The sequence below is a fragment of the Colias philodice genome, chromosome 20, assembly GCF_061535455.1.
Source record: "Colias philodice isolate Cphi_HAF_F1 chromosome 20, ilColPhil1 Martin Lab GWU primary, whole genome shotgun sequence".
NCBI classification, from domain to species: domain Eukaryota; kingdom Metazoa; phylum Arthropoda; class Insecta; order Lepidoptera; family Pieridae; genus Colias; species Colias philodice.
In genome coordinates this window covers 6042888-6070115 of record NC_143105.1, presented here as the reverse complement: position 1 = coordinate 6070115, position 27228 = coordinate 6042888, and the positions used below count along the sequence as shown (strand labels likewise).

The following is a 27228-nucleotide window of genomic DNA, read 5'->3' as shown; positions in this document are numbered from 1 at the left end:
GGATCAATGCTGGCTGGTCATTCGTCGGGTCATGACTGGTCACGACAGTATTATCTTTGGTAGAAAGTTGTATTGTTCCCCTCTGTTTGTGTTCTTGGCTAAATTCGGTATAGCTGATAGGCAGTCACGATTGATAGGTACACTGTCGTACAACTCAATAACCATTACACGCTAGATGACAATCAATTAGACACGTTCGAGCTCACCTTTATGTATCAAATGATGTTTATTTTTAGTAATAACGAAATAAAAAACGGGAGTAATAATAGAAAATAATAAAAAAGTAGATTCTAGTTATAGATTTCAAGTCAAACTGTACCTTCTTTTTTTCATGTTATGTTCCAAAGGCGAACGGTCGAATATTTTTTAATCGAAAGCTCAGCCTACGACTAAAATAATAGAAAAGAGTCATTCAATTATGTAATTAAACAATTGATGTTCTATTTCTTTTTTCGAGCCTATCCTCATCTAATACTGAAGCAATTCTACTCAAATTCTAACTCCAATTGTGCCAATGTTCAAATTTAATTAGCCTTATTAATAAACGAATATCTTGTCAGTAAAGATTCATATCCGTATACCCGTCATTACCAGTGTTAGTGGGCGGGGAGCGTTGACGCTAACATTTCTGTCTCGAGTTTAATCTTCGAAAGGAATCGACGTATAAATCTTGATAGAAACTGTTATTGAGTGTTAATTATTGTTATTATACATTTCGTTATAAGTAGTTTTGTGGATCCGTTGCACAATAAGCATGGTAACGAAACCATATGTTTATAAAACGGTTTCATTTCAATACGTTTTAACTCTTTTTAACGCAATCGTAAACGTCAGATATTTTCGTGCAAAAAAAGTGAGAGTAAGAGGTTAAAATTATAAAAAATAAAGAAAGGTTAAAGAGATGTTATATAAAAAAATATAAGTAGTTATTCATAGATCTTCCTTATATCATGCCTAAATAACTATTTTACCTACACTTCAAATATAAATAGTTGTTTTGAAAATACCTTCCCATTCCAAAGAAACTTTTAAGATTATTGTATCCGTATCAACAGTATCCTTAAAATAATTTATAATTAGTATTGAGCTCTTGTTTAACAACCATTCCAATTAATAAACTTACATTTAACCTATATATCGCAAAGCTCTACTCTAAATCATATTTCTCACGTCAGAATTCACTAAACCCATAGTTTAAAACAGTTATCCACTCCAGCTGAGATTTATTGTCGTTGTGTAAGCGATATTGTTGGATAAGTTATTCAATTCGATAAATATATCAAGGTTGCGCATACCCGGAGATTACACCAGTGAGCGGCTGAACTGTGAACTATTGTGACTCTTATCGGTCTATTGTTGTTAAAACTTTGAAGAATGTCAAAGCGCCACGCCCCTGCCGAGACGTCGGTTTCGGGTTAGAGTTGAACGTCGTTCAACGTTAATAGAAATACCATTTGGCACGGGTGACCTTCGACTGCCACTTGTTTCGCAATGTGAGCCTTTGTGATCGATATTTTATAGTTTTCGATGTGGAGGCTTTGAAATGTGTTTGAAAGCACAAGTACTTACGGGGGCAAGAGCTTTTGAAGCGTTTTTGAAATACATACTTTGGATATTACACTGAGTTATTTAATGATTGCTAATTCAGGAATACTTTTATTGCACTGCAGCGTTCGAATATTCATGTTACCTCACTGTTACCTACTTCTTCTTCTGTCTCGATTCTTACGTGCTCACCAACTTACAAATGACTAAAACATGGACATTTTTTGTAGGTGGTGCTAGTCCGAGGACACTACGTGTCATATCTCCCGCTATGCAGCCGCAACGAGCCCGTGTTCCTGGCGTCGTGCACGCCGCTGGCCATGCCCGAGACGCGCGAGTGCGTGGTGCACGGCGCCACCAACGTCTTCACCACCGTGCATGCCATGGACATGAAGATACTGCACATTGACACCAAGTAAGTGTTCCCCCCACGCCGCTGGCCATGCCAGAGACGCGCGATATGGTTTTTTATCCAAAAAAAAAACTTATTGTTATATACATATATGGATATAATTTACCTTTTAAACATTTTAAATTTATTAAAATGTCCCCTGTACAAAACAACAACATATAAATTTTAACAACATATTAGTTACAATATGATAATATGTACTTCCTAGTTCATTTTACAAGAGCAATCATAAAACAATAGGACAATTTCATGTTCATCGCACGAACATCGAATCCATTTGCCACAGAAGGTCACACAGTGTTTTAGGATTAATCTCTTGTACGAGCACCTCAGCTTTGTTTCGTTACCTTGCGAAGGTGATGATTGTAATATCTTCGCTCGCAATAATACTTCATATTAAGGTCATAATCATGAAAAGAAGACCCTGATTCAATAGAAACAAAAGACCAAGGGCAGAGTGGGAAACATATTTACGTTCTGACAAACAACATAGATATCCTAGTCTGCAATGCATGTATTTCACAAAGAACTTATCGATGCGTAGCTGCTACTGTCCATCAAGCGTGGCAGATGTATGACAACGTCTCTATTGAATCGTTTCATATTCATGCCGTCACCGTTTTCAATGGCACGAAATAATAAGAGAAGTTGAGATAATATGCAATGGTAAACAGTGGTCCGATGAGTTTGTCACTAGCCGGGCGCGGGCAGCCAGCGCATCTGTCATGTTGAATATCATTGTCGACTCACAATGGAAGAGATAACATATTTAAAGTAATGCCCAACGTAAAGTTGTCCAGTGGAGCCTGTGTCAGCGGTATTTACGTACTTTATAACTCAATATTTAACAGCTTTAACACAATATTTATTCAGAACGCGTTGTCATTTTGAGATTTCGCTCTTAAACTGTGAATAAAGATATTCAATTTCTGTTTGTGTCATACGGATAAAATATGTGTGGAATAATATTTGATGATCATAAATTAAATTTCACATGTGTACCATGATATAAATAATACGCTCGTGTCAAGTCATAATTTGTTAATTTCACAACAGCTATAATATTTGACGATTTTGAAAGTCTATATTGTTATGATTATATTACTAATTTGCTACAATCACTGCCTTCAAATTACAATGCCCAGAACAAGATATATTAAGCGTAGTTTTTAATAAACAGGTCTTGCAGGTTATCTGTTTGTTTTGAAAAGCTCTCGTCACCTGTTCGGAAGCGAACAAACTTTGCATACAATGACAGACATACAAGCTCTCGAGTGTCTTAGCAATGTGGGTTGAGTTTACACTATTGGGAATTCTATAATCGCAAAGTGATGTTTATATTTATACGGTACGGTTTTTCCTTGTAATACGACGTTTTGAATTAATAATTCTTTATCATAATTAAAATAATTTACTTGTAAGGTTAAGGCTAAGGTAAAATTCCGTTTCTAACTTATTATTCAACGTATAGAACAAAGTGTTCGTTAAATCAATGGATCTATTAATTAAAAGCTGTTTTATAATAGGCAAAAATAAATTTGAAAAAGCTCCGTAGCGTAATTGGGTCACAAAATTCTTGTAAGACTCTCCACTCTTCCACGTATAGTAGTAATTACATCATTACCTTAAAAATGTCAAAAATACTAATTTCCGATAAATGTGTTGCCAGCTTTATATTTTGCAGTAATTTATGTGTCCAGCTAAGCGCGTATCAACGCACAGTTGTATGTCATACAGCATACTGGGCATGTCCATATTCCATCGCGCATATTCCATCGCGCATCATGTGTTGCCATGTCTATTATAATTTAGACATTTTCCTCTTATATAAAGAATTAATTAAACGATAGAGATTTTTTTACTTTTTTCTTTTACTTTTACTGTAGTTTTTAGAGCAGAAGTTAAACATTTAATCGTTGATGAATAAATTTGTGAATCACATCGAATCTTTTACTTGCGTTATTAATTTTGAATATAATGGCAATTTTTTAAATATTATAAGCGTATTAAAATTCCAGTTAAACTATTGTTCTATAATACGTAATCTGCAAGATACAAATAAGCTAGAAATTACTATCAGTCGTACAGAAATATCAATAGAGCTGAAAAATGCATAACGATTTGACAAAGATTTTTCCATTTTTAACATCTAGATTAGATTTTGCGATGAGAAAATCACCAAGACATTATAACTAGAGTTAGTTCAGAAACATAATTAAATTAACCGTTTCGCAAGTTATAAACGGAGAATCATTCCATTTGCCAAACCTTCGATGAATTGGTTTCTGATTTTGGTGTGAATATTTGACCTAAAACGATAATTAATACGGAACAAATAATACAAACGTATATCATGGATGTTATCGTCTGCCCTTATAAATTACACGGGTAATTCAAATGTTGCTGAATACGAAATGAGCTGTATATTGCCAAGCAATGAAGAATCAAGCATAAATCTATCCAAATAATTGATGAAGCGATTCGCTAAACTTATTTACAATTTAAATCCTAACGTATGTTTCAATCTATTTACTGTTAATTTATAAACACTTTTCGATCAGAATATGTTTAATATTTTAATATTTTTAATGTCCTGTCGTTTTCAAAGAGAAACCACACGGATTTGTAGAGTCTAATATTTTAACGGATATTAATAGAAATGAACTTCTGTTACTTATTTTTAATATGTATTTTTTTAATAGCGGTTCTTCTCGTACTTAAATAATTTATTCTCGTACATTCAAGATGAATTCCATATTATTCGATTGTATTAACACGGTGATAAATTTACAATTATCTTTACAATGAAAATTGACTAAAATCTATTGAATTGTAATTTTATTGCCTTTAGTGTTTTGTTCAAATGCTATATTTACATTAATCTTAAGTTTAAGTCGAGGGTTCGATGAATTGAGGTCACGGATACGACATATTGTGAGATTTATTTGTCTTTCGACAATACTTCAAAGGTAATTATAAAACAAATACACCTTTCAATAATACAATCGCAATGTCAAGAATCCTACTCAGCTCGAAATAATCAATTTGCAATCATACATTTTTAGCAGTTGCGTGTTGTAGAGATGTATTATTTAAATTGTGATTTTCAAACGCTTAGCTTCGTTGTCATCATAGCATTTTACAGAAAGTAACATTCTTGATAATATTGTAAAAAAATAAACCTTATTTAAATAAGAAACCACTTTTCTAAAATTAACTAAAATTGAAAAGGTTATTTTAGAAGAACCTGCTATATACATTCACAGTAACATTTTAAAATGTAAATTTACATCTTACTTACGTACAACTTACAAGGTTCAACTGATTAACTCATTCGAAACCGTATTAAACTTTCCTTAATTAAAATTTCCGAACGCAATGAATGTAGACGGCAACGAGATGATAAATGTAATTAAAGTGTACTTGACACGGCAAAACAAATATTCGTTTTGGGTCATATAATCGATCAATCACAGAGACCTTGTCAGTTATTCTGTTCAGATTAGTTCCGACTTGCTTTGAAATCGATAGGATATTTTATTAATAAGTTTCTATTCAGCTGGCGCTTGCATCTGCTACGTCATATATTTTGGACATATTATGTAGAGTGAAATGATAGTTTTCTTATAATTTTGTAGAAAACAATGTACACTTAAAGGCAAATTTTTAACGTCATTTTGTATATTCATTTATCATAGACCTAATTGTAAAAATATTATTAAATTGACTGGCACTTTTCCTACGACTTCCACTTTAATGTCGTAAAAGTAGCTGATCTGATGTATACCTTATAAATGTAAAACGATTACTTGCTTGCGATTAAGGGGTACTTAAACAGTCGTTTAAGTACCCCTGATTAACATATGAGTTTCCATTATAAATATACGTACGTATATTATAAATTATAGTATAAGTACGCCTTTGAAAGCGAGAGTCCATAACGCATTCATACTTTTATTATGGAAGTCAATGACCTAAATTTAAGGTTTGTATACAAACTTACCTTCTGCCCGCGGTATCGCCCGCGTAGCCTAAGGAAAATGCCATAGGATGATTCACCACGATAAAAAGTAGCCTATAAAGATCAAACTCTAGCTTCCTCACTATACAATCGCAAAAATCATAACATAAAATCGCTCCCTTATTTATACTCTTAACATAGCACATACTATTAATAATATCTATATACTTAATAATATTATAAAGCTGAAGAGTTTGTTTGTTTGTTTTTTGAACGCGCTTATCTCAGGAACGATGTCAGGTCCGATTTGATCGAGGAAGGCTATAATTATATATCATCACGCTAAGACCAACAGGAGCGGAGCAACACGGGTAAAACCGCAGGGCACAGCTAGTTAATTATAAGATGTATTGTAATAAGTATATTGAAATTTGTGTTTATGTCCAGTAGCGAATGGCACCTGGGATGGGATCGGAGCTCGCTGCACGGTGTGAGCTGGTACCACCTCCTCCACCCTGAATGCTGTAAGGAGGCTCAGAGCAAACATCGATTGAGTAAGTTTCTTTAGTTTACTTTCCCGATGTGTATGGCTAATTTTCACGTAGGTAAATGAAATTGTCACCGAATTTAGACGTGGAGCTTTTTTCGCTAAATTTGGTACATTAAAATAACCTAAAAATTATATATTTAAAGATTACGGAATTGTTAAAATTTGAAAATTCTTTAAAAGCTGCTGCTTAAAGCTGTTTTACCCTTAGCTTAATATTATGAAGTTAAATGATTAACTTTCTTAAACTTCGTTACCTACTTCACCTTTCTTAATATATAAGAATACTTACATCGCTATACATTTTCCAAAGCTTCCCACGTTATTTCACTACCATTTAAACAATCCCATTGGTAAAATGTTAGACCACGTTCCTCAACCAATCGGTTTCATCGATACAAAGCGACGCTATTATTCCAATTTGTTATTATTTTGTACCATCCAATTATTCGGATTTACATTTATTTAAAGGGCAAGTAAGAAAGGTGAACAGAAAGTTTACACGTTGAGAATTAATGGTATTAGTAATTGAATGTCTAAGTTATGTAAGACTAGCTTTCCGCCCGCGGTTTTGTCCGCTTTGTACCTAATAAATTATATACTAAAACCTTCCTCTTGAATCACTCTATTAAAAAAACGCATCAAAATCCGTTGCGTAGTTATAAAGATTTGAGCATGCATAGGGACATAGGGACTGTAAAAGCGACGTTGTTTTAGTCGCTATATTTCATTTTTATTTATGTCAAATTTTAAAACAAACCACGGTCACAGAATAATAACTAGTATAGCTAACCAGGGTTCAGTAAAATGCGTGAAGATTTCTATTTTTTTTTTCGAAAAATCTTCATGACGATATTACCCGAAATAAAAATGTATACCTATTTCAATTCAAAGAATAAAACAACTGTGTGCGATAATATGTTCGATTACTTATTATAATAGTTTAGAAGTTTACACCTAGTTATTTCGAATACCAAATCTACCAGGATGAGCACAAAATACGCGAAATCCGGTACCCATTCTATAAAATATCAACAGAAGCGCATCTGACATTAAAATACATCAATCTGTTAAGCAGTAAGCGACTATAAGATTCCTAAGCGCTTTGCATTTATCCAATAATCCGTGATTAATCGTACCTTTGTGACCTGAATAGACCGCAATTAGAATACTTTAATGATTAATGAACGTGAACTTTTCCTTGAGCAAACATTTGGATATGAATTGTAGCATTTTTTGTTAGCTCTATATCAATCAAACATTATTTGGCAAAACAGGATATGTACACAATGGTTTTTAAAGTATACAATAAAGATCTACAAAAATATAAGATTTTTTCATGTACATCAGAGTTAATTTGAATAATAAATATCTATTACACATGCAGTTTTGTTTTTTGCTACTCTTTTTACCTACTTATTCAAACCACATCTATAGTTCTGTTTGTCTTTACACAAACGTAACACCAATAAATACTAATAATGTGTGTCAACGAAATGAATCTATCCTTCAACCCCTCACGTCCAAGAGAAAGTGTAGTTGACGCTTAGCGCGCGTGACGCTCGTGTGTGAACGCTTACCTCGTTCTACGTGAGCGATTAAATCGAACAAACTTACTACATCACTAGCGCCAAAACATGGACAAAGAATTTTAAACTCTAATCTCATAGCGCGGGAAAAATGAAATTTGAATTTCGAATGTCAATTTCGCAAAGGACTCGTGACTTGATAATTGACAGAAATCGAGGAGCGAAGTTTAAATTTGGAACGTTTTCAAAATACGCGACCATAGAGTTGATAATAGAAGTGTCATAATTCTTCATGGTAAAAAATGAATGCGCACCAACAATTATTATAAACTGTTATTACATTTTATACAATGTATAATTCATCAACAATCTAGCAACATATCACACATTATTATCTATACCCAGTATGCATTTTTTACATTCAATCAATTAACAATTCTTCCATATAAGATAAACATAACTCAATCACATAAGCAAACAATACAATTCCTTTAATTCATTTCTAAATGAAGATAGGCAACTTAATATTATATAGTTTAGGAAAATATAATTTGAAAATATGCCCAGTATAACGCATCGTACTGTCGTACTGTTTGTTTTCTTTATACAGCATACAGATATCGTTGCTTTTATAAATAACTGAAAGGCAGGCAAAAGCCTAAGCTTTTGGGCCTAAGACCACGTAGCGTCCTAGCGTAGTGCACAAGAATAGATAACAATAAAATCTTGCCCATTATTCCCTTAAGATGCATTCAACGTTTTTTTTTTTGCTAATTGGTTCAAGGCCCATAAATATTACTTATTTTGTTGCATTTATGATTTATACATGCAAGCTCTGGCGTAGGCCGACGAAAACAGCTCACAAATCAACTACTTTGCATGCGTATAATACGTTATAGAGGATAAATATTTGCTATAGTAAACCGCAATCTTGAGTCGTCAATCTGTGAATCTAAAACCAACATTGAAGATTGCACAAATAACTATCTGAGCCCTTATTACTATTTCGCAATCTACTTACTCCTACGCATTTCGGATACTCCCCTTAATACAATGCAATAAGGTACAAATTTAAATGCAGCAGCGTTTTCCAAGTGAATAATACTAGTTTTCGGTACAGAGTATTCATGTATCAAGTTTAGTGCATGCTCTATAATCTTAATAATTCGATATCTTAAGAATAAGAAAGTCGTTTATTTACTTGAATGCATTATGCGGATATTTAACAGTCGTGGTTTTATGATGTATCCGATGCAATCCTATGGGTCAGTTTAGATTATATTATTGTAGAATGAGTATATTTAGTTTAACAGCATTACACTTAATACAAGTTATAGCCTGAGAGTTAGCTAGTAAAATTATTATAAAAGCCATTATAAAACAAAAGCGTTCCTGATGAAAATTATATAATTATTTATCAACGGTTTTATATTACGCATGAATTTCTATTCTATACAAATTATTTTGACATTTTTGAATCCCGGTTATTTTGCGACAGCTCCAGTTTATAAACAAATAATGGTAAATATAATACATTTTTAATTTTTATAAAATAATTATATAATACAACGAATATGGTTGAACTGAATAAAAACTAGTGTTAATTATTTTAATATTAATAGAATCAACAGCGATTGATTTATAGCATTCTTTAAATACGTTTTGTCGCACGCCATTTAATAAGTAATGCTATCAGATATCGCCTTGTTGTTGATTTCCAATAACCATTAGCATAAAATTTCATTACACAGCATTTACACCTGCGATAAGTATCCAATGTTATCTAGATATTTTAATAATTAAAGTAATAAAATGTACATTTATATGTTTATGTAATTTGAACGAAGATCATCTGCACAATGAATTTGCCGAAAACTATTAAACCAGTCAAACACACTTGACACGTAAATATAGAGATGTTTAATTATTCGTATTATTTATATTTCCATTTTGTATGTTTTATAAAGTTAAGTCTCTTTAAACTACCGTTAGAGATCTCTTTTGAACAACAATAATTGTACAAAAATAACTTCTTAAATCTCTATAGGTAATTGACTAAGGCTCTAACCTACTGAATGCTTGCTATCTTCATTGCTTTAATTTTCATATGTTCGTTCAAATTGTGCTATTTTATCGGTATAGTTGTTGGTTTGATTTTAAAGCCGATATTATAAAGCTTTAAGCTTTTTCAGGGAATTAAAAAGCTTGTTGTGCAGGATTAGCTTAGAAAAAAATATTCATTCCTTTCTACCTTCCTATTAAATAAAATTATTTATTCCTTCTTTCTTTACCTTTACTAAAACCCCTACCACAGAATAATAACTAGTAACCAGCCCCTATACTTAAACGATTCCATTGTAACACTCATAACTCGAGGAGGCGTAAACACCCATTTAACAGTTGTCTTCAAAATAAGTGGCTCAAACTATATTGTATAAAATAGTGATTAAATTACAATTAATTCGAAGGTCCCGAGCCCACACGGATGTCCTGCAAAGCAAATAGAATGCATATTTAATAGTGACCTCAGGGCACTCCATATTTATTGCAGTGGTTTCATGCAACGAAACCTAAAACATACTTGTAACTGCTAATGAATTATTTGTTTTACTAATTGGATTCATATTTTATGTATTGATTTATATGATTGTGTTTATTATGATAACTTTACGGATGCAGATATTCATGAGTCTGTAATGTATGAATATTTTGATTTGGTTTCATAATTCATATTTTCTTAAATACGAGTGCAAGTAACATAGAAAGCATTTGTTTCATAATCATTATACGCTTCTGTGCAAAATAAGTCTTGGTAGCGTTGTTATGATTACAAATAAATAAATTCGTAGAAATATTCTCTCTCTCTATTCTTAGAAATCGATATTCTAAGAATAGTTATATCACGTTCTATTATCTTCTCTCTTGATAAAAACTCCTGTTATGAATAAATCAAGTTTTAACACAATGAACATTCAGTTTTAATCTTTAAAACACACCTTATAAGTTGTTTTTTATTTCAATTCCTTGTCATTCCCAGTTAGTACGCGCTGAGATTAAGTTATAAAGAAAATATATCATTCAATTACAGTATCCCTTTAAAGGAAGAATGAATGTAATATTTCATTCCGTTTTCTGCTTGTTCCGTGATTTATGATACAATCATGTAATACAATTTTCATATTTTAATACTAATAAACACTGTTGGATTTAATTACCGTGTAATTTGCATGAATATTCTGTGTGACTCTTATTTTAAAATGCAGAATGCAAGTTTTATCACAAATTCCCTTTAATTTATCAGTATTGTGTAATAAATAATATTCTTTTAATTTGAAAGCCATGGGTGTGCATTCACTTTCATAGATTTTCCTTAGATCTAAAAACATCGGAAAATATGTACCTAATAATATATACTTAGGTAATCGAATCGAATTATAAATAATCAGAGGTACGTTGCATAATATTAAGGATATTATGCAACGGTTATATTAAAGGAAAACCCATAGTTCTTAAGAGATGTTTTTTAACGACTAGGACTGTATAAACTATAATTTTTATGTATGTATGAGAATATAATATGTGGGTATAACTTATAATAATTATCAAACCGATTAATTATAGTGTATGGTAGTGTTGTAAATGCTCGCATTTATATGATTTAGTTATCAACTGTAATTCATATCTACATTTTAAATTAATAGTTTAACTAAAAAAGGAATAGAGAATGAACATTCTTTCTTTGAATAAAAATAGTCTCAACCTCATTATTAATTTCAGTAATAATTTAATAAGACTTTACCGTTATATAATTAAAAATAGGAAAGCAGTTTAATAAGGTGTCAATACCAAACGCACCTTATCAATCCGTTGGTAAACATTTTGACTGAACACCTGAGCTGATCAGTGTCCACCATATAAGGCAACGTGTCAGCCTACGAACTATTTCTGGCAATCGTAAATTACTATCATAACATCATTGTCAAATGTAAACATCTACTATTTATCAACTCATATCCCATTATCAACTTTAATTTAAAAGTAATAAAGTGTAAATTGAAAAGTTCACAGGTTGTTATGATTGTTAAATGTTCGTACCTTTTTGGGATGTGTGCCTTAAGCTTTAGCTCGGTAATCTGTTTATTAACAATAGCCTTATATTAGAGCCATTCAATTATTACAATTCACACTCAATCGAACATGAGATTGCTTATTCTCATATCAATACTGACAATGGATTTTTTAGGCGTTTAACCTTTGTCTGTACAATTAGACATAGCAATAAAATGCGAAGGAATATGATGCTAGTTTTATTGTGCCAAAGCTATTTGCGTCTCGTTCAACAAATCAATTCCTAATTTTTTATTACCATTGAAGATTTGATCTCGCTGTATTGCCTGTCTAGTGCAATTAAATATATTTTGAATTAATTAAAGTTTATGAAATGATTAGTTAAGTTCTAGAACGCATAAGTAAATGTTGTTATATTATGTTGAATATCTTCATCTCTATCAAAAATAGAGATGATGATAGTATGATAGATAGTAAATAATATCAAGGAAGATTATGCTCCGATTATAATTATATTTTCTAATAACTACATATATTTTCTAATAAAATTTCCTAAATTAAAAATATGGATATAATAAAATGTATGGGTTCGATGTGCAATGGAAATTAATGTTGTCATTCAAAAAAAAGCTTAACATATAAGTGGTAATGTCTTATACAAAGTTATGTAACGTTATGTTATCCCAATAAAATCATATAAATCGCAGTTACACATTCAAATGTCTTCTATTTGTTTACCAGTAACGCAATCAGAACAAGAGAGGTCATGCATAGCGCTGCTTCGGTTGCAGAGGAGATGCGGCCAGTTCCTCTGGGTGCATACTGTTCTGCAGCTCAAAGACAACTTGGAGAACTCGCAACGGCCTGTCATTGTATGCACCAATCAGGTTTTGAGGTAAGGTTTATATTTTATGTACCTACCCTTTATAGAAACCATAGACTAGATAAAAATATATAGAACATACCAGAACGCGATACTTTCATGCATGTATTCTTCACTGTAAAAAGAAATCTTTCTGTATTAGTTTTATTCAACTCTATTTTTATGGTTTAATTACAACTACTATTATATGTAGTTACTACTGTTATATGTAAATACAAGTTCATAAAGACCGTAAAGTTCGTTCGTATAATGTATCGTGGAGTGATGTTAGTTAATTTTTAAAGCAATACAGTTGCTTAGATCTGGATCAAATTGCAATCTGCTTGTAGTCTGGATATATCAATACTTATTCATAAAGCAGATAAAGGCTGTTGAAGGAAAATAATTGAGATATAGTGTGACTTAAATATACGAGTTTAATCCCAATCGTAGAAATAAAATTTACAATACAAACTGGTTAAAACTCTATAGGACCAATACCATACCTATATGCATAAATTATATTATTACTCGCTATGAAGCCATTATTCCAAGCACTGATAATGGTCACACACATAAGTTAAATAGAAATAGAATGCACATTCATATTATTTAAGTATTTAATTTCAAAATCGAATAATGTGTAAAGGTAACTTATAGAGACATCGTTTGTCCTAGAGCCTTGTAATTGAGATAAAAGCACATGAGTGTAGTAAAGGGTATGATGGTATTTATCGTAAACAGCCGACGAGGTATTATGATTACGGGCTTAGTTCTCGTGTGTACGGCACACAGTAATTATGAATTAACTTGTAATTGGTCAATTTTCTTGGGAATTATTTGTTCGACGTATGTTTACGCTTTTAACTTGTGTGGCGTATTGTACCGAACTAAACCAAGTCTTATTTATGCTGCAGTTTTAGATATGCGAAGTTTTTGTTGTGGCTCTAGGTATTTATTTTTACCTGTTTATATGTAACTCATTAATTAAATATATTAAAATAAAACAAACATAGAAACTACCTACATCTGTTGTACTGAAATTCTGTTCAAAATATGTAAGATATAAATCTTCGAGAAAGATCTTCTTCCATTGATAACCCTTTACAAAGTAAAATAATCCCTTTGACCATTTTTTGTGATTAATATTCATGTTAAAAATCCCATCGTTGCAACAACTAATTGGCTTTAAAGCTGTTCTATTAAGTGAGCGATAATACCAGCCTGTATAGTACACTCGACTTTGAAAAATTGCTGCCATAATTTAAAGCGGTCACTTACAAACTTCCCTATTGAGATATCAATACAAAATGACGTCGGACTACGTAGAGCTCGCGTAAACACTGGCCCCCTACTATGGTCTTGTCTAGTCTAAACTCACGTTTCGAAATACCGCATACTCCGGTGCGAAAACTTATTTGTTTCACATTGAAGCTGTCGATTTACAAACGAATCGGCACAGGGTATTCGTAGTAAGAGATACAGCGAATAAATATTGTAAGGGGGTGATTTATGAAGTCAGAGCGCGTCTAGCGAGCCGATCGGCCGACCGATGTTGCTATCCGATGGTTTGAAATATGCTCGCAAAGGGCTATTGTTGTGATGTGAGAAACGGTGTTTAACAAGCGCCGCGTTTGATCGATGGCGCTCCGCTAACTTTATTCTCGACCGTATTTTATAGCGCGAAAATACGCGAAAAGCCAGCTAATTTTGTAAAATTACACCTCCAGCTATCTCGTTTGAGAGAATTGAATCTAGTTTGTTTTCTGTTCTTCACAAGATAACATTGTTTAAGCGAAACACATTATTACTTCAAGCCTATTCTATCTTTTATTACAAAAAAGTATTTAGCACTTTACACCCTTTACACTGACTCTTTTTATTTGTACATATTTGAACAATGCTTATGTTTTTTTTTTTTTTTTGGGTGAGGATCATAATCAAATATTTGCTAATAAATAAGGATATAAAGGATATTGGGTCACCTACTACTTTCAAAGAAAATCAATCAGTGAACCGTGCTAAAGCTACCTCATTACGATAACGGATCAGCTAAGCAGATTGTATCAAATATGTTCATATTAATAGCAGCATAGTTCTTTCAAACGCTGGACCAACTTGAACTATTTGTCACGAGTTAATATGCGCTTGTAATAAATATCAATTAGGTAGGAACAAGCAGCGGTTGTATTAATGAGAGGCGAGTTAATATCGCCAGGGTTCGCGCCTAATGTCACCGACAGCCAAGATTTAACCGGTAACTGGCTCATTATACAGTGACTAAGATTGGAATTAATCGCCGGTAGGAGGCTTCGAGATTGTAAATCTAAATTAATATCAGCTGAGTGGGTGACAGTTCGCTTGACCTAAACAATCAGCGGCCACAGGGCACAGGCACAAGCTCTGTGCACTAAACTAGATGTTTGGTGTAAGTTACAAAATATAGTTGGTAATATTTTCTTTTGAAATACAATAACGAATAGCTAAAGAGCAGAGACACATTAGGCAATAGTAAAATAGGCACCTAATTATTGATTGCTCTCAAAACAATTCTACATTGTTAAAATTTATAGGTAAACAGAAAAATCGTTTCTTGATTTATCCCTATACCTAAGTATTATAAAACAAAAATAGCTTTCAATTCATATTAAACATAATTCAATTTTAACTTTCAAATACCTCCTGCTTGATTATCACTGAAGAGAAACATATACACAAGTAAAGTATGTAGGTATTTGCACCAAATACATAAGTAATTTATCTTTCATATGCTTTATAGGTAATATTTGTTGCTTCACCTCACATTTATATGAATAATATTGAACTAGAGTGCTGTGTTTTGCTAAGCGTTATCATCGTCCATAACTTAGACCACAAATATTCTTGGTACACCTCTGATATGCTTACAAGCTCGGCTGCATTGTTTGCCAGATTACGTCATTTGTCACGCGTCTGGCGCAACTTTTGGCTTTGTGCTTTTAACACTGTCACTCTTATTAAAAGCAGTATGTGGGGAATAACATTCCGGTTATAGTGTGTGCTTTAATGGCGTCAAATAAATTAGGTTCATAGAATAACTTTTAATAGTTAGGAGTAAATTTGTGCGACCAATTAAGATTAATTATACTTTGGGTTTAAAGGTCTTTGTTATTTGCATTTGGATGCAAAACTGTTTGTTAATTAAAACATAGATGTTAAATTACTTACGTAAAATGTACTGAGGATATAACTTCTGTAATCTCGAAGAAGATTTAGTTCTAGGTGATAGTTTAAGTCGCCTAACTATTGAGAAATAGTACCTGAATACTATTTCACTATAAAGTTTACAGAAACACCCAATACAGATATAGGAACACGAGATAATTGGACCTAAGCTCTTTCGACATAATATATTTATTCATGTTTCTGACACCAACATAATATCTAATAGTAAACAGTTTACGTATCTAATAGGTAGATATAACTATGTATAAGTAATGATGTAGGTAGGTAATTCTATAAAATACAAAAATATACAACTGATCCAATGAATTTACTTTCAATTTTATGTAGATAAGTAGTGGAATTGAACTTCAATTCTACGTAGATGTAGATTAACATTAATTTTCACCAGTCTCTTACGAGACGTAGGTTCGAAAAACGATGTGCTTATAAAAGCTTCACAACTCACAAGAGATGAATTTATGCCTCTCCGTGCGATATGAATTGAGTAGATCTTTTTAATAAATAAAATACGTTTATAAGAGGTCTGTACGCAAATTGTCATCATGTTTACCGCCTACGTCATGTCTGCAAGATTTATGCGTTCAGAGGAAGCAGACGCAAATTGGCGGGAAACGGCCATATTTAGGGTCTCAGCACACATATGGGATCGGAAAGGGATCGTCACCGTATCGCCTCGAGCCGTTCAGAATGGTTTGTATTAAACTCCCTACTGCAACGCACACTAATCGGAATAATAACGTAATCGCCTCGCCTCGGAACAGGCTCCGAACTTGAATTCCCGCGCTTACGGCTCATCGTCCCCGCGCTTACGTTTCTCCGTCCCCGCGCTTACGTCTCTCCGTACCCGAGCTCACATCTCTTTGTCCACCCTTTCCCCTTTCCCCTCCCGCGACTTGCCTGCTAAAGACGCCGCCATTCGCAAGGAGTATTTCATTCGTGTTGCGCGTATGTTTTATTTAAAATTTTAAGTTCGATTCAAACACAAAATAACGATGCAAAGGGAGAAACTTATTGAAGAAGTGAGAAAATATCCATATTTATATGACTTAAGTGATGCTAAATACAGCAATACTATAAAAAAGGACGAGGCTTGGAAACAAATAAGTATTACTTTAAAGCAATCTGGTAAGTACCTACTCCTATTTAATTATTTATTTAATGTTTTTCGCGTATGTAGGTATGTATGGGAAATAAAACAGTTGTGATTAATATAATTATAATGAAAAATTTAACTGGAATATCCATTAAGAATTAACATTAATATTTAAAGCTAAAAGCTACTGCCATGGAACTCGTCCGGTAGAAGTTTGAAAATATGTTTTGAACTTTTCACGTACATTAAAAGCGGTAGCCATATGGGCACCACTAATACTTGGTAATTGACTTAACAATCGGTCTTCGCCGAATTCAACTGTAATGTCCTGTTCTGTTCTGTTCGGTTCCTGTAAATTCATCTCAATGTTATATGTCCTCATCATATTGTGTAAAATGCAAGTTGTTAATACCACTTTATCTACAAACTTTGGATGCAATTTAATATTTTTGTTGTAAATCGCAAATTTTTGATATAAAATTCCAAAAGCGTTTTCAACTACCCTTCTAGCTCGTGATAAGCGGTAATTATATTGCCGTTCAGGATCTGATAGTCTCCGTGTATTTGAGCGAGGATATGGTCTTAATAAATATGTCTTCAATGGAAATGCCTCGTCTCCCACAAATACATGTGGCATTGCATGATTAGTTCCTGGTAATGGTTTGTCACATGGAATATTGAATGTGTTTCTTTCAAGTGCCTTTCCAAATGTAGATGATGAATAGATTCCGCCATCGCTGTTTTTTCCATAGGCTCCTACATCAACCGCTATGAATCTGTATTCAGGATCAACTATAGCTAACAAAACAATAGAAAATGTTTTTTTATAGTTAAAAAACAACGATCCACTATTGGGAGGTGCAATTATATTTACATGTTTGCCGTCAATGGCGCCTATGCAATTCGGAAAGTTCCATTTATTTTTAAATCCTTCTTCGATTCCTTGCCATGTGGCTGTAGTTGGTTGAGGTATATGAATTGGCATTAATTTATTTATTATTGCATTGCACACATCTATTACTATCAAACGAATAGTTGATTCTCCTAAACGGAAGCTCGATGATAAATTAGTAAATGTAGATCCAGTTATAAAGTACCTGCAACAATAAATGTATATTTAATATACGTTTTATAATACGTGTATATGTTTATGTGAATGTGTGTGTACGTACTCCCTTTCACACATACATGTGTAACTACATGCGCTTGATATAGTTAACCATGATTTATTTTATTTCAGAATCTGAGTGCAAGAAAACTTGGTTAAATCTTAGAGAGTCTCACCGACGAGCTATGAAGAAGCGTAAAACTAAAAGTGGTCAGGCAGCCCCGACGACGAAAAAGTGGACCTTTGAAGATGAAATGAGTTTTTTAGTACCTCATTACAAAGAAAGAAATACGATCTCTTCGGTTGATGATGATGACGGTTCAGATATTAGCAGTTTCTTGGGTAATGATGATTCACAGAACTCAATAAACATAATTCAGTCTCCAGAAAACTTACAAGCGGAAACTACTCCACTTTCGCCGCGTCCTGAGTCTTCTGCATCTTCAGTTGCATCCAAAATTTCAAAAAAAAAAAAACTTAATATTGAAAAAAATTCAGCGTCACAAACTTTAATGAAATATTTATTAAATCACAACGAAACCAAAAAAGAAGATGAGATAGATACATTTTTTAAGAGCATTGCGGCAACGGTTAAAAAATTTTCAGAATATAACCAAGCTGTTATGAAAAGTAAAATATATAATGCAGTTTCGGAAATGGAGTTAAAAGAAATCGCAGAGAAACAAAGCTATTATAGTTATCGCAACCCTTACATTCCCCAAAGAGAAGATGACATGCCTCGAGGTTATACCACTCTAAATAACATTAGCCACGAGATACAATCAACATCTGGCGCTTCAAACATTCATGATTTTAATATTTCAAACTTAGAAGAAAATGGCGCGTCAAATGCTGACGATCTTGATACTTCAAACAATCTTTAATTTATACAATGATTGTATTTTTGTTGTGGCGCTATTTTTGTTTAATTGCCATAATTTTTGGATTTAATAATATAGTTTTGTATAATAAAAAAATATGTGATTTATGGGTATTTTTTTTTACCTAAACTACAAAAAAGTTGCATTTACTAAAATACTTTACGCAATCACACAAAATATATACACACATACACCAGACATAAAACGTACATCCCCTGTGCACACCTGATCGCAAATGAGGGTTGCGTTCCAAAAGAAATATTTTTTATCGACAGAGGATAAAAATTAATCTATCTTGTAGTTTCGGAACCGAGTATTTTTTTTGTACACTTAAAAAAAAGAACAATAGAGATAATACAAACATTAAAATTATAGTACAAATATTTATGTAGACCAGATTAAAAATTCCAAAATCAAATGCAATTTCTCACCTTAACGTTACAGCTAGTTTTTCTTCGGGCGATATTGTTTCTCTGAATGTTGTATTCTTCTTCCTTATACATTCATCTATAGACTGCAATATGTTATAAAAGAGATATTTCGGCATATGAAAATAAATATAAAATTTCTCTTCATCATCCATCAAATGTTTTTTTATAGTCCGAAATTCCCCTTCAGTACTCCTTGCTTTATTCATACTGTGTACCCAATATCTTTTTCTTTTTTTCTTGCTATTTTCTTTTTCCTCTTCATCAAGTGCTATGGCTATGATAGCCAACTCACGTATTGTAAACCAAGACATAACCGTGCGCTACACTTAACGTTTGGATTCAAACTGATCTGGTGCCAACCAGGTCAGCCAGGGGCCGGCGAGGCGTAAGCGCGGTGTCGCCTAGCCGTAGCCGAGTTGACGTACAGGCGCTGCTGATACGCTTTCGTTATGTGCATACGGTAGGTTGACGCCTGGTTGACAGCGAGGCGAAAGGCGTTACGGTTACGATCCCTTTCCGATCCCATATGTGTGCTGAGACCCTTATACGCTCCTCAATATTCCATTAACTTTGTTATGCATAGCTAGACCCAGCCGGTTTACTGTTTACGCATACAATTAAAATTTATGCGAATGAAATATATCTCGAGTATTTAAAGTACGTTTAAGTTATTCATTTAAAACAAATTTTATGGTTATTATATCGTTTTATGCGAGATATCGAAACGTGGTCCGAACTCCAACTTGGTCTGCGGAATAATAAAAGCGAACTTGAATTTTCCCCTTCTTATTGAATTAATATTTCGACTTTTATTAGTAATGGTACCAATAAACTTAACAATAAAATAAACAATGGAATAGTCACCACAATAATTATACTGGTAGGTAAACTGAGCATCAAGAGACATCAAAGCTGGAAGTATAATGAATCACGTTTACCCGAAGGTCAAGTTCATTATGCACAACGTGTGTACGGCGTTGCTTTATCCATTTACCCTTTGATACCAGCTATCTCCTAATGCAATGCTAAAGCGATTTGTCCTCCGTCCAACAAATCTCAACTTTGACGTACATTCGCATCCAGAGCTTGATATATAAACATTTAGATGTTTTAACAGTGTCCCTGGAACCTTTTTGTACTCGGTATTTGGAGATTGACATATCGGCTTTCGTCACAATACAGTCATAGGATTATACCGATTGTTCTGTTGAAAACAAATGCTAAATGAACTCGATTTATTGATATCCTTCCAGGAGGAAATGTGTAATATATATTAAATTTATGAGGTTTGCAATATAGATATCGAGCATATAGACTCTATATGCTCTATATTATAGAGCATCTTTTCAATCCACGACGAAGCCTAATTTTATAACCAGCCTTAATTTATTTAGCCTGTTTAAAATTTGAACATATTTTGTTTCGTACGATTGTTACTTTTGTAACTGACAGTACCGAACAGTTGCTACCTATATAGATCCAGGACTAAGTCCAACTATGTGACATTTCCCTGCATCCACTGTCTTAAAGGTTTCTTACGCTAGAGTTAACGCTAAAGGTTATATTATTACGATTTAAACACAAATACCTATCTCTCGACAATCGTCAAATTGAATGTTATTATTGACGACATTAAACTGTAGACTGTAGGTATTGAACACATAATATATTATGCAGCCTATAGAAACGAGAAAAAAATGAATCTTATCTATCTAGATAACATATATCTGTTATGAAACAGATACCTAGGTATGCAATCCGATTGTTCCCATATTTATCTATTAAATGTCGTCTCTAAATTATGCAATAATAAATAATTATCTATGGAAACGATTATAAAGTAACATTTTTAATGTTAATTTAACATGTTGCTTACACACTATACACTATACAAAACACTTAGACAACATAAAATTAACGATAGGTAGGTACATTCTCTGTCTACAAACGACTTATAAAAAGTGGAGCAATAAGTTTTATAGATGGGCATAATACACGTTTTACGCATATGGATCTACCCTTTTCTCCTGGTACCTTGCTACTTAATATAAACATTAAACTTTAGTGGTTCCCATTCTGAAGTCCTACTAATGGGCAAAACATGTTAAGTCGTTAATATGTAAGTGCGAATTTCTCCTTCAGAAAAAAGTGTTACCTATAAAACTTACATTAAAATGCCAATAGATAACAAAAGCAGGCATCTGTAACGTAATATTTTGTATTTCATTGCTTTATTTTGTCAACAGTGAACAAGAAGCAGCCGTTATGAAAGCGAATCCGTGGCTGTACCATTATTATGCAGTGCAATCAAAACTTCACTACGGGTTGGCATACGAAGCCGCTACAAGGATGTATGGCCCACCGCCTCCCGATATACAAGTTTACCCACCAGCGATGCAGTATGCCCCAACTCCACCTGTCTGCATAAATGGAAGTCAACCTGTAATGATGCCCAACACAAACCTCCAGCCGCATATACCGCATGTGCCTCCGCATTTGACACCCATACACTATGCGTACGAGAGACCAGACAATGGCCCAGTTGACTATTCTGTATCACTTCAAGACAGCAGGTAAGACCAACAATCGATAGCAGTTATAAGAATTCATAAAATATATGGCGACTTCTGACCCTAACGTAATCAGATATCCTATGTAAATTTAACTGTAGATTTCCATTCCAGGTATCCCAATATACGAATTGAAGATACGAGATTACAACCAAATGTTAAGAAAAAAAGTAAATCTGAAGAAAAGCCAAATACACCTGTTCCTAATATGTCGCCTCGTTTTGTAAATAGCTCTGGTGGAGATACATTAGTTGCAGTAGCGGGTGCGATCGTAAGTCGGAGGCCAGGCTCAAAAAATTTTAATACGCCGGAATCAGAGATGATTGATCAGTGGAATCCGAGTCCAACTTGGTCTGAATCGGCGTTACAAAAAGTTCCAGATGTTTGCCAACAAGACCTAAGCCCCTACGCTACAACGACGCCACCTACGCCTTCTGGAACGCCATCAGCATATACTCATAACTATAGCCATACTTTTGTTTTCGACTGGTCGCCAGAACAGTATGTTCCTCATACTAACAATAGATGTAGTACAGTAACGTCTGAAAGTTCCTATCAGCAAACTTGGAGAAATCAAAGAGCAACTTTTCCGAATACGGATGGAACGACGGATGAGAACTGTAATCCTAATAGATTAAGCTTAACAATGAGAGTCAGCAGAACTACGCCTGAACACGCAGCGCCAGTTGAAGGAGAAATTCTTAGAAGACAAATTGGTAAGTTTATTTATCAGCCACGACAATAATGAACCTAGTTACATCGAAATGAAAACCACAAAAATTGCCAAAATATAATCGCAGTAATCGCCTGAATTATCAGCGTCTTCTTAAAGCTATTGATAATTTTAGCCATGCCTATATTAATTTATTGTTTCAGACGGGCCCCACCCAGATTCACCAGGTGCCAAAAAGCCAACGTTATAACTATAGCATAAATTATACCTATCAATATATAGTAAATTACTTTGTTCGTTACCTTTACAACTAGATATTATTTATGTATGATAAATGTTCTGGAACTCTCCTGTGATCTTCGTGTTTATAAGAATTTTGTATAATATATAAATAAAAATAGGTTGTAAATTATTTTTACATAAAATAAATGTACAAAATGTAACGATACCGTCCATTAAAGTTATACATCACATTAAATGTGAATGCTGTATGAACTGTAATATTTTTGTAAATAATGTTAAATAATTTAAAATCTTATTTAAGGCACATTTATTTCTACACCCTTTGTGCAATTGTTGGTTTTCATATATTTTAGGTATTGAATTTGTACTTAGTCTTTAGTTTAGTAGCCATATTTTACATTCCATTTAGAAAAAATATAACTATAACCTACATTTAAAAAATCCATTGTCCACTATGAAATATTATTTCTTAAATTAATATTTCAACAAAACAATATCGAGTGATTTTTTCTTGAATTTAATGCAAAAAATACCTACCTAGTGTTTATTTAAAATTTTAAATATTCCATGATATTGAGTACATTTGATATGATCCAATCATATAGGAATGGATGGTTTGAATATGTAATAAATCGATAAATAGTTAAATTGTAAAAACAAACATACTTAAATTAAAATTTATTTTACTTCAAGTTGCTTAAATTTTAAATAAAGCATTGTGAATACAACACATTTTTTATTATTTATTCCTCCTCAATCCTTTCCTTTTTTATTTAATCCCTTAACAGTATGAATAAAAAATGGCAGTATATTTAATTTATTTATTTCTTATATCAACATAAATATTATTATCATTCAGGCCTCAAGCGCATATTTCGCAATAGACACAAATCTCTAGCAGCATCTTTTCTGCCATAGGCAGAAGTTAAATCATACAATCTCAGAATTAATCCAACATTAAAGTTTTCCGGGAGTGCTTTAATCAATATAGGAACCAATTCACTGGGCATTTTTTGGAGAACCAACTGTGCTCTGTCCTGTCCACACTGAATTATATAAACCAAAAATTGGAAAATAAATTGTGTTTGCGGCGTAACTTGTCCATTTTTTCCCGCCAATTGAGAGAACGATTTAAAAAGCATTTCTAAACATGTCTGCATTGGTTCTTTTAACACAATTCCGGATGAACTTTGCCCCTGAGAATAATACATGGCATCTGATGAATTATCATTAAGTCTTCTCAACTTGCTAGACGACATAGTATCCAAATCATCCGCGTCATCATGACGTCGCTTTCTAGAGCCTTGGCTTTTTAGTTGCGTGCTTTGTCCTAAAGCAGCAAAGATACAGTAGACACACAACTTGGCCAGTATAGTAGACTGTGGTTCAACTAATTCTTCACTTATTTTGGCATTATACAAATATTGTGGTAAAACATGCTGTAGCAATGCTTCTGTACATCTCTCAATATCCAAATGAAACATTGCAAGGACAATGTCTACAGAACGGTTAAGGTCTTCTTGATACCTGTACTTCAAGGTTTCTTTTATCAAGTTAGATACAAACCACACAGGGCCAGCAGTGTTTAAAAGACTCTGCACTATGTGAGTAGCATCAATATGCAGGTATCCCCTTGTCTTCACATCCTCCCATATTGCTTGTAATTGTTCTAAAATTGGTTGGCGTGAAATAATGCTATGAGATGAAGTGATAGCTTTTGTTTTAGGAACAGATGGTGGATGTACATCATATTGCATCTTCCTTATAATCTGACACATTAAAATTGCACGCTCTTTAAAATTGTCAATCTGTGCTAATTCCACATCATTTGGAGGTGTTATCAATTGTTGCACCATATTTATAGGTTTTAATAAAGCATCTTGATGAACAACATTGAGATATGAACATAGCCACACGGCACCACACACAGCTAATGACGCCATTTTCTGTCTCATAGAATCGAGCATCCTTTTCACATCTGCAATAGAAATTGATCCTTGTTCCCAAGCAAATAGAATCTCTTTCATTACTCCACTTACATTCATACACAGGTCATGTGGTTTTAAATTAGTATTTTTGAAATCAAAATCAGAAGCACTGAGATGATGAATGAAAATGTCCACTAACTGCTGGTCACATTTCTGCAGGATCTGGTTTGGACATTTATATGCTCCCTTGTGCGGCATACAATCTCTGACCCATTGCTCAAAGAAAGAATCACCGTTTTCTTCTAAGACGGCTTCAACACCATAATCTTGGACAATAGAACATAGAATTAAGAATGATATATCAAAAATATACACTTTTGACTGAGATGCTCCCTTTTCACTGGCTGCTACTAGAGCAAATTCATTGAACTTAATAAGTCTGGACACAAAGAGCTTCAATTTCCCTTCAACAGTTGCTACTGCTATAATAGTATCTAATGTAGTTCCTCCAACTATTTGGCATAGCATCACTGACAATGATTCCTGAGTTTTATGAAAGTCTCCTCCCATTGTCTTCAGAATCCCAGCTAAAGTAGGTTCAGCCCTTGTTATGAATGACGGAACAGATCCCTGTAAACCAGTCGGTTCCAACTTTTGCAATTTAATATCTTTAGTTTCTCGCTTCTGATTAAAATATGACAGGTGATTCTCTGTCAGTACATTTAACTTTAGCAGAGGTTCTAACAATGACATAACGCAATTGCAAGAATTCTTTGCGTCTACAACATCAAGCAGAGGCGAACTTTGTAATAACTTTTCAAATGCTTCTATAATCTCCACTGAATTATCGCCTTCTTTACTTGGAGTACCGCATGTGTTATGAAGGTATTGAATAACTTGCGGTATTTTTAGGAAAGTAAAAGCAGCCCATAATGCTTGTTTCGAGGCATCATTGCTTGCATCGTTGAGCGAAACAAAACAAGCTTTTATTAATTCACAGTAGAGCCTAGATAGAGAAAATCCTTTTATTCTCTGTACCATCAATAGTTGGTTTGATAGTTGTTGCATATCTGCACTTGGATTAGCCAGCACATGAATAGCAATAAGGGCTTGTAGGCAGTGTGAAACTAATTCAGGTTTACTGTTTAAAGGTGCTATTTTATCAACATCCATATTACATATCTTTTGTAGTGTATCATGTATAGTAACAGGCGCTTTGAATTGTGTATTCATCATCATAAATGCAGTGATTTCCTGACATTTCTTTGTAACTTCACTGTACTCTTCTGGGTCATTTTGCTTAGCCAAATAGAACATAGCTAGCAAAAAATCTGAATGTACTATGGAATTGAGTAAAGATGTAGACTTCTCTAAAAGTTCTTGACTTTGAATTGGATTTGATGATGGGTACTTACTCAGTGAATAATGATATACTTGCAAAAGCCACAGTATAATAGATGAAACAGCATTTGCTAATATTTCTTCTTCCATCTTCCCACGGCATGTTATTCCATCAATGAAACTCTCAAGAAACTCCAGTAGGCTAAGTATGCAATGTGGTTTGTGAAAAGAGTCAAATTTTGCTATCCTCTGAAGCACTGCAGCGTAAGACACAATGTGTGAGGCTAATGAATGTTTCAAGTAAGATATCACTAACTGGTTAGCACCACATCCCACCATAGCTTGTTGAAGAATACAATCAGCAAGATTGTACAGGTCACCACTCACACCTCTAGGTAGTATCGTTTTAATATTGATACCCCACTGAATATCAGTCCATCGTTCACGCCAAGCTTTTAATATTAAAGCCTTCAATGAACTCGTTTTACTCGTCATTTTAGATGCATCCATTGTCACCATCTTTCATACGGATAAACTAAACTTAGATCCTTATGTAGCCACAACACCAATATCAAATATTCTTCGATATGTTCATATCGTTTCAGTTATTAATTTTTAATAATATAAATTTACACTAGCGAAGCGAAAACTGCTTTGAAGTTTGAATGACAGTAATCTGACAGATGTGAGATGTCAGATTGCGTCGGTCAACATGAGCGTAAAATCAAAAATGTCTCTGAATGTGTTCCTCTGGATAACCATATCAAGTTAAATTAAACTAAAATATATTGAAATTTTGAGATTTAATTTA

The 27228-nt window shown here is 33.4% G+C and overlaps 3 protein-coding genes across 3 annotated transcripts in view; 2 read left to right on the top strand and 1 right to left on the bottom strand.

The window, feature by feature from the left end:
• Positions 1-23852, top strand: part of LOC149479497 (PAS domain-containing protein cky-1-like) — a 93892-nt gene extending 70040 nt beyond the window's left edge. The window contains exons 7-12 of the mRNA XM_089708072.1: positions 1776-1960; positions 6366-6472; positions 12804-12957; positions 21909-22235; positions 22347-22948; positions 23109-23852. Coding sequence (XP_089564198.1) covers positions 1776-1960; positions 6366-6472; positions 12804-12957; positions 21909-22235; positions 22347-22948; positions 23109-23155 — 1422 coding nt within the window. The 3' untranslated portion in view covers positions 23156-23852. The remainder of the gene's footprint in view (positions 1-1775; positions 1961-6365; positions 6473-12803; positions 12958-21908; positions 22236-22346; positions 22949-23108) is intronic.
• LOC149479498 (uncharacterized) lies at positions 16786-19336 on the top strand. Its single transcript, XM_089707742.1, has 2 exons — positions 16786-17274; positions 18483-19336. Exons 1-2 carry the CDS (start codon positions 17142-17144, stop codon positions 19232-19234), a joined length of 885 nt encoding a protein of 294 aa, XP_089563868.1. The 5' UTR covers positions 16786-17141; the 3' UTR covers positions 19235-19336.
• A 107-nt stretch (positions 23853-23959) lies between the features above and the next one.
• Positions 23960-27092, bottom strand: MED24 (mediator complex subunit 24). The gene has a single exon (XM_089708054.1). It carries the CDS (start codon positions 26934-26936, stop codon positions 24000-24002), a length of 2937 nt encoding a protein of 978 aa, XP_089564180.1. The 5' UTR covers positions 26937-27092; the 3' UTR covers positions 23960-23999.
• Positions 27093-27228: the final 136 nt, after the last annotated feature.